The following is an 8,900-nucleotide window of genomic DNA, read 5'->3' as shown; positions in this document are numbered from 1 at the left end:
CTAACTTGTCCGCTACGCTTTTTTTTTTTTTTTTTTTTCACTTTCCCCACTAGCTTTGTCTTCAGAAAAATGGCTTGAGGCTTCATTACTTTCCTTCAAGATTTGCAACGACGAGCGGGGAAGAGTGATTTATTTCACAGTGGTAGTGGCGTTGGCGATTTACTGCCTTCAAGGCATCCTCTAACATCTTTTCGCGAAAGTTGTCTCGCCAATCTTTTCCTGAATGTTGGCTTTTTTATTACGCGCGCGTTTTCTGCCAGCTCTGGAAGCTGTTTGTTTACATTAGTTTCTCTCAGATGAAGGGTGTCAGGGGTTAACGTTGGAGAAGCTCTCGTCGATCTTCCTCTCGGTGTTAGCAGCGATCCGAAATCTTGCCGAAAAGCGGTCTTTAGAGTGCATTCGAAATGTTGTGCAAAATATTAGCCTTTATTTTACTGCAATTTTCCTTGGTGCATTGTTCAACAGACATTTTTGTTTCAAGAACATGTGAACGTATTACCATCGAGCAATGCAGAAATATTGGATACAATGTCACCGGAATGCCCAACTTTCTCGGCCACGATAGGCAGATGGATGTTGAATTAATAATAGAGAGTTTCGTACCATTAATTCAGTATGGCTGTTCATCTCGCCTGCGTTTTTTCCTTTGTTCCGCCTACGTTCCAATGTGTTCCGAGAAAGTCCCTCAGCTTATAGGACCTTGTAGACCGCTTTGCGAATCTGTCCAAGAACTATGCGAGCCAGTGCTAAAAGAGTTTGGGTTCCCATGGCCACCGTCATTGAATTGCAGCCAATTTCCGCCAGAGAATAATCTGAAAGATATGTGTATGGACGGCCCCGAGTATGAAGAGAAGAAAACTAATCCATTCCGTGAAAGAAATAACCCACACTCGGGCATCCAAAGAGGTTCAGGTGGATACGTTTCACATTCGGAATCCCACTTCAGAGTTCCATCCGTTCAAGCGATTCTACGATGCAAGCATCTGCATTCCGCCGATCTCTATTATTACCTAAACCACACAGGACGATGCGTTCCCACCTGCTATGCTGATATTTTATATTCGAAAGATAACAAGGACTTCGCGCAAGTCTGGATTGCCACTTGGTCCTCTTTTTGCTTTTTGTCTTGCCTGTTCACGATTACATTCTTCTTCACAAACAGTGCCTATTTCAAGTATCCAGATCGGATCGTCGTCGTCTTGAGTTTGTGCTATTTATTATATAGCTTTGGCTTTTTCATACGACTAATGGGAGGACGAAATAATACCTCGTGTTATTCGGATATTCACTACAAAGAACCTCTTCTCGTTCAACACGGACTCGATAACATCAACTGTAATACGGTCTTCACTCTTCTCTACTTCTTCCACATGGCGAGCAACGTATGGTGGGTCATCCTGTCCATTAGTTGGTTTCTGACAGCTGGATTGAAATGGACCGTCGAGACCGTGGGGAGTTACGGAACATATTTTCATCTCATCGCTTGGAGTGTGCCGGCACTCAAAACCATCGCAATTTTAGTGTTACGTGCTGTCGATGCCGACGAACTCAGTGGAACGTGCTATGTGGGCAACCATGATCCTGACTTCCTGCTGAGGTTTGTGCTCATTCCCTCTTTCACGTATTTGATCCTGAGTGTCACTTTTCTCTTGGCTGGCATGATAACTGCATTCAGGAACCACAAGTTGAAATCAAGGAATACTTCGTCCGAGGAGAAAAGGGAACTACTCAAGTTGCGTACCGGAGTCTTTGCCATTCTGTACACAGTGCCCGCAACGTGTATACTAGTTGCGAATTGTTATGAATACAGTTATAAAGATCAGTGGCTAGCTATTCATTCTGAAGTGCGACCGAATGTTGAAATCTTCACACTCAAAATATTCATGTCTCTTGTAGTTGGCTTCGCTATCGGTGTGTGGTTGTGGATTTCTCAAACGCACTTTTTCAGACGAAGAAATTGCGGCTCTACATTTTGTGCGCGAAGCAAAGATTTGACAACAGGTGTCAGCGAAAATCGCGCTATGCTTCTCGGAGAGCGTAAAAGCCATAAAATGACAGTTGTGTAAAAAACTGGCGGCTTCATTAACAACTTTGCTTGAAAGTTCTGAATGATACTTAATTTATTATCATTAGTTAGTTGATATGTGATTGTATTAGCTGCATGAACTGTTTACGATATTCACATTCACTGTTTACATTATTCTCAAACACACTTTTTTAGGCGAAGAAATTTCGCTTCATCTACATTTTGTGTGCGAAGCAAAAACTTCACATGCTTCTCGGAGAGCGTTAAAGCCATAAAATGACAGTTGTGTAAAAAACTGACGTCTTCATTAACAACTTTGCTTAAACGTTCTGAATGACACTTAATTTATTAGCATCAGTTGCCATGTGATTGTGTTAGCTGAATGAACTGTTGACATTATTCACATTCACTGTTTGCATTATTCTCATGCACACTTCTTTATGCGAAGAATTTCCGCCTCTACATTTTGTGTGCGCAGCAAAGGCTTTTGGCAATAAGTGTGCAAAAACCGCACTATGTTCCTCAGAGGGCTTAAAAGCCTTAAAATGACAGTTGTATAAAAAAACTGGCGGCATCATTAACAACTTTTCTTAAAAGTTCTTATTGATCCTTATTTTATTAGCATCAGTTGTCATGTGATTGTATTAGCTGCATGAACTGTTTACATTATTCACATTCACCCTAAACGTGAATCTTTGAAGTGATATATCCACCTGTAATTGTTGAGCTTATTGCATTGGAAAGTGCAGTGTTTGTTTTTATTGCTGAGTCAAAAATATGTTTATTCGGAGGTGAGCATTCCACGATTCCACGCAAAGATTCACGTAAGTACTGTTTCAAATCATCTGTCTGCAAAGTAGTTCTATTCCATCGTGTTAAGCTTCCTTGCTTAGATACTCTTTCATTTATTGGTGTTTTGTTCACAGTGGTGTAAAATGTTTCTTATTCATTCGTTCTTCTGTATTTTGGATCGTATATACTAAATAAATTTTGTACTTTTTAAAATTTAGTATTGACAGCTTTATATTTTTGTATTTTATTTTTTCTCTAATTATAATTCTAGATATTTCATTCAGATCTTTTCAGAAATATGATCATTTACTGAATGGAGATCGTCTTATGATTTATTCAATCAGCAAAGTAAAAATTCTGAGAAATATTTAATAGTAACTGATGGGGGCATAAAATATGTGGTTCTTTCAATTTTATGCAATGCTTTTTCTTTTCTTTTCTTTTTTTTTTTTTGTAATAATTGGTAACTACTATTTCAACATCTCGGTACTTATTTATTCATCCCGGGGAAATTCAAATTGCGTACTGAAAGCATAAGGTCTATTTCAACAGAAAAATTGAAGCTAAACAAAGTGTTTTATTACTGATAATTTACCAAATATTTCATATATTTAGGCATTTTTACTTCATCTGATTTTCTGAAGAAAATTACCATAGTTGATTGATTATTCAGTAAGCTTAAATGTTTTATTTATTGTTTAATTTACTTATTTATTTACATTTATTTGTTAATATCTCTTTTTCTTCTCAATGCCAAATCAAAAAATATTTCAGTTACTAATTAGACAAATTTTAGTAAAACCTTGAAATATGTTAATAAAATTCAAGAGATTATTATTATCATAGAAATAGAATTCTTCGATAATCATTGGTTAAAATCAAATATTTAGGGGGAAAGGGGACACATGTGATATTTTTTTTTTTCATCTCGTTATTTTTTAAAAAAATATCATCTATTTCTCAGGGCAAAAATTTCTCCATGATTGAAAAATATTTTCTTTGTGCCTTGGATTTTTTTCAGATTTTTAAAAAATATATTTCTTTACTTATGGTATTTTAAAAAGTGTCTTCTATTGTTTACATGTGCCCCTATATGAGGCACTTGTAAACAAGCCTGAAGCACATATGAACAGGATTGATGAATGAAGGACAAGCATCATATTTATTTAAAAAGGAAAAACATGAAGAAAACTCTTTAATATGAACATTAGGGTGGTTCAAAAAAATTTTTCGAGTTAAGTCCAGGACACCACTGTTGTTTTTAGACTTACTAATAGTATTATGCTGTAAAAGTTTTAGCTTCTTACTCAAATTTTAAGAGAGTAATCAATGACCCCTTAATTTAACATTAGCCGTAGTACAGAAAATGCAACAAGTTTAGAAATATTCAGTTTCCCCAGCTGTTTTTTTGTAAATAATTATTTTAATGCAATGTATATGCATATTACTAGTGCATATTGCAGCATTGTTTTTTCAGTTCAATGTACATTTTTTAACCCCCCCCCCACCCATACGTATGAAGTTTGGCGGAGGGGGTTGAGCACCTTCTTTCAGTTGAAATAAGAGGCTAAAATTCTTCCAGTATATTACTATCCACAAGTCTAAAAATATTGTGAAGTGTCCCGTTATCTAGGAGAAACTTTTTTTTACAAGTATTTTTGAGCCACCCTAATGAACATGTACGTATCTAACAATTCATTTGAAGGGTTTGTAACCTATACTGCGTCAGTTAAAATTGCAGAGTAATTGTTTCATCAGGAGAGAAACTATTTTTCATCAAATATCTCTCCTCACTGTCAAATTTTAAAGACTCGCAGCCTATTCTAATCACTGGATAGATACAAAAAAGAAAAAAAAAACTAATAAGGCTACGTAGTACAAATAATATTTTATTACGTAACTAGCTGTACCCGACGCGCATTGCTACGCCAACAAAAAAATATATCATTATACTGATTTTCATGATAATCGGTTGAACGGGGCAGAAGTTGCTACTCTGTAGTGCCACCTGGTGGCGAGTGGCTTCAATGAGCATATTATGCACCTTCTCCGTGGAAAAATACATATATATAGCAGTTTTCATAATAATCGGTCCAGGTATCAAGTGAAGCCGTGACTATACTCAAATTTTGTACTCACGCAGTTTGCAAGATCAATCAATCGCTAAAAATATCAAACAGAAAAAGGTTTAAATCCCCCCGTTGCATGAAAAGCCATAAAACAATAAAGAAAGAATTTATTTGTTCAAACTCAAGAAAAATGCTAACTTCTTATCAATGAGATCTTTCACGCGAATTAATTTCTGCAGCCGATAATTTTATTCGTATTTATCCAATGGATTGTGACTTAAATTGGAATAAAAAAGGAAATATCGATCGGATTTTTTTCGAACTATAAACATTCCCAGTACCAAAAATAACAAAAGGTGAAAGTTTCAGCCAAATCTACCGGGTAGTTTTTGAGTTCATGGATGACATACAGACAAACATTCATTTATATATATATATAGATGATATTTTAGCTATATATTGCTTTTAAGCTTCATACAGAGAATGATAGGGTAGACCGGGGCACGTTTACGCAGTGCCCTTTTTTTCGAAACGAATTATGACTGGAGAGCCAACAGTCATACAGATTGATGCTGCTCCCTAGCAAATACAGTAGACTCCTGATTATCCGCGAGCGGTTTATCCGCGGGGCGGATTATCCGCGAATCAATCAACAATCACGAACATGTATTTTCGCAGTAAAAAGCGAATACCAGTGGCTTTTTTTTTTTTTTTTGAAAAATTGTAAATTTACACTCGGTTGTTTTTGCTTGATTGATTGATTTAATTTAATTTTAAATTATTATTATTATTATTATTTTTGTGCGTTCTTCATCGTACATACACTTGTTTGTTATTGATGTTAAGTTCGGTTGTGCAAAAATACAAAACATTTGTACCGTACTCTATATATATATATTTTCACTGTTTGCAGAAACTGTTATGCATCAATACAGTTAAGATTTTGAGATAGGACAATTTTTACCTGATTTGTCCCCCATTTTAGTCTTTTTGCGGTTATCCGCGATTTTTGTTATCCGCTGCACTTGTGCCACCGAATTCCGCGGATAATCGGGAGTTTACTGTATACTCAGATGTTTTTGAGCATCAGTCGAGCTTCAGTCTAGAATGCAGAAAGAAGACAGTCGAGTCCCGACTTACGCGAGGGATGCGTTCCAAGACTCCTCGCTTAAGTCGAAAAATGGTGGAATGGTATATAATTTTTCTAGAAACATACTAAATCCCTTTAGACATTTGTAAACACCCCTCAAACTGCTTTAAAGCATTCATCAACTATACAGTTTCTTACACCAAGAATTGAACTGTTACTGTATTTAAAAAATAAGAAGAGCTGTTTTGTTCGACATAAAATACTTTTAGATGCACAAAATGATTGATCGATAGGAGGGAAAGACATAAAATAAAACAACACGGTGCGCACAGTATGTAGTAATAACAAAATACTGCACTATAGTAGTACTGTACAGTAGATACAGTAATAATATGAATGAGTTTAAAAAAAAGAAAATGATGATGGTTCATGCTCCACGATCAGATTGTTATTCTTATCTAATACAGTTTAAAATACGGTTGCTTCGGCTTGCCTTTTATAACGTTTCCATTTATGGCAACAGCACCTCTTCCTGATATCTTTAATCCACAATACAAGAGCAGTTTCCATTTTCATAGTACGAGGCATGTTTTTAAAGTAAGTATCATTTTGAAATAAAAAAAAAACAGGTACAGATAAAGCAAAGATATTTATTGCACAAAAATCTACCACCCTTACGCTATTTTTTGACATTGCTCCCATGATTTTCCAAGTATTTATCATAGCATGGTACAGGTTTTTGTATAGCTATTCGTAGAAAGTTGCCGCCAGTGTAGTCAACTATGGGGTAACATGTTATCTGAGATCATCATTGATGTTGTGCCATCGACCGCCAAGGAAAGACTTTATATGCCGAAACAAATGAAAATTGCTGCGAGCGAGGTCGGGCAGTTCCGGGGGATGTTCAAAAACTTCCCAGCCAAAGCTATCTTCACAGGCAGCACCTTTCTACGAACAGGGTATGCAAAAACCTGCACCACGCTTTGACAAATGCTTGAAAAATCCAAGAGCAATGTCGAAAAATAGAGTAAGTGTGGTAGATTTTTGTACAATAAATATCTTTGCTCTATCTGTACTTGTTGTTTTTTTATTTCAAAACGGGACTTACTTTAAAAACGTGCCTCGTATTTACTTTGCTTAGACTCTGCAAGCTTCAATATTGAAACTAAGTTCTGAACTTTTACGGATAGCTTTTTGTATTGACTTTTAATTGTATGTCGTATAGAAGATTCACTCATACTCATTCTACCGTCGACGTTTTGTAGATGTTCAAGCATATCCAGAACCTTGACTTTTTTTTTGTCAGAAACTTCCTTCCCCCCCTCCCCCCATCTTCAAACTTTAGATGAAACAACGCACAAAGGTGCCATTATATTTCATCAACTACAACTTTAATGTTTAGAAAGAAACAAAAACAAATGAAAGATGCTGACCAGCATTTCATGCATTAACAACGCTATGCGTAGACTAGTTTAATGTTTGAACTTTTGCTGTCAGTGTGATGCTAAAGAGATGTAATAACATTCATGAAATCAATGTTTAGTTGTCAATAACGAAGCCGATACTTCCTTCCGAAAAAATTCGTGTTGTGGACAAGGAATTCGCGTCAACTCTAAAATTCGTTACTCGTGAAAAATTCGCGTTATAGCCATTTCGGGTAAGTTTAATAGCGTTGTAGCGGGAGTCGACTGTAATCTGTTTTCTACCAAGTCGAGTAAATTTTGAGTTGAACGTTTTGAAGCTTATTGTCAATAAATAACACTTAGTTAAGGAAGAACAACAAATAAAAATTAGATGAATTTATCCTTTTTTAAGAATTGTATTTGTATGAACTGAAATGTTATTAAATTTTTTTGCACGTTAAAAATAAATCAAAACTTGGCGACGGGGCAAGTTTACGCGTTGACGTCTGAGCACACCTTTAAGCACGTTCTTACAGTGTCTTACTTCTAAACGTGTCCTGACGCTGCTTTCGCTCCGAACTCTCTCAAAACGTTTTAGTATTTTCAAGACATTTAGTTTTGAAAATCACCACTTATTTTTTAATTGAGTTACAAATTCGTATCTTATAGCTTACAATCATGTAGTGTGGTGTTCATGCCCATTCAGTTTTTACTTTATACACTATTCAGTCTGTAATAAATTTGCTTTATTTTAACGACGGTAAGACGTTATGTTTAAAACACTAACGTTAGGTGTCAAAATACGCAGCCGACTTAGACTAAAAGATATTTTTTTAACGGTTAAAAACACACTGAGCAACGACTGAATAAACCAATTTAGATTCTATTAACTACTATTTTAAACTTCCGCTTTTAACAAAAGGAAAATATTGTTACGTCGTTTCATATCCCGTAAGTATTTATTACAATAAATTGTTGACTAACTATGGACTAACAAAAAAAATAATAATAAACAAATTAAAAATATTAAAAAGTTGTAATAAAAAATAACAATTAATTTACAAATTGATTACAGAAAAAATTAATTACAAATATTTACACATTTTTAACATTTATAATATCCTACACTAATATTAATATTACGGAGAGGATATGGGAACTGTTCACAAGTACCCCAAGATGTTGTACTCACAAGTGCTCCATCATCTACTTTAGAACTAACTTGCAAAAATAAAGAGTTCTTTACAATTTTTTTAAAAAAATTAAACATTGTCATCTCTGAAAGTCTGTAAAAGAATTAAGACTGATACTGCCATCACTTGAGAATTTTTCAAGATTTTTTGCTTGAAGTTATACCACTAAAACATACCATGTTCATATGTGCCCCGTGTTTACATGTGCCCTTCTTTTCTCTACAAGTAAAATGTTTAAAAGAATTTAAAATATTTCTAGAGATAGATTTTTAGGGGCTGATGAACTGTATTTTTAAATTTTAATTGGTAATTGAGCAAAGTGCTTAA

The 8,900-nt window shown here is 35.1% G+C and overlaps 1 protein-coding gene across 1 annotated transcript; it reads left to right on the top strand.

Annotated features, from left to right (window-relative positions):
• The first annotated feature begins 370 nt into the window (after nucleotides 1-370).
• LOC129219115 (frizzled-4-like) lies at nucleotides 371-2,066 on the top strand. The gene has a single exon (XM_054853434.1). It carries the CDS (start codon nucleotides 405-407, stop codon nucleotides 2,064-2,066), a length of 1,662 nt encoding a protein of 553 aa, XP_054709409.1. The 5' UTR covers nucleotides 371-404.
• Nucleotides 2,067-8,900: the final 6,834 nt, after the last annotated feature.

The sequence above is a fragment of the Uloborus diversus genome, chromosome 3, assembly GCF_026930045.1.
Source record: "Uloborus diversus isolate 005 chromosome 3, Udiv.v.3.1, whole genome shotgun sequence".
Lineage (NCBI taxonomy): Eukaryota > Metazoa > Arthropoda > Arachnida > Araneae > Uloboridae > Uloborus > Uloborus diversus.
Note: the sequence above shows the minus strand (reverse complement) of the source record. Positions and strands in the feature narration are given on the sequence as shown.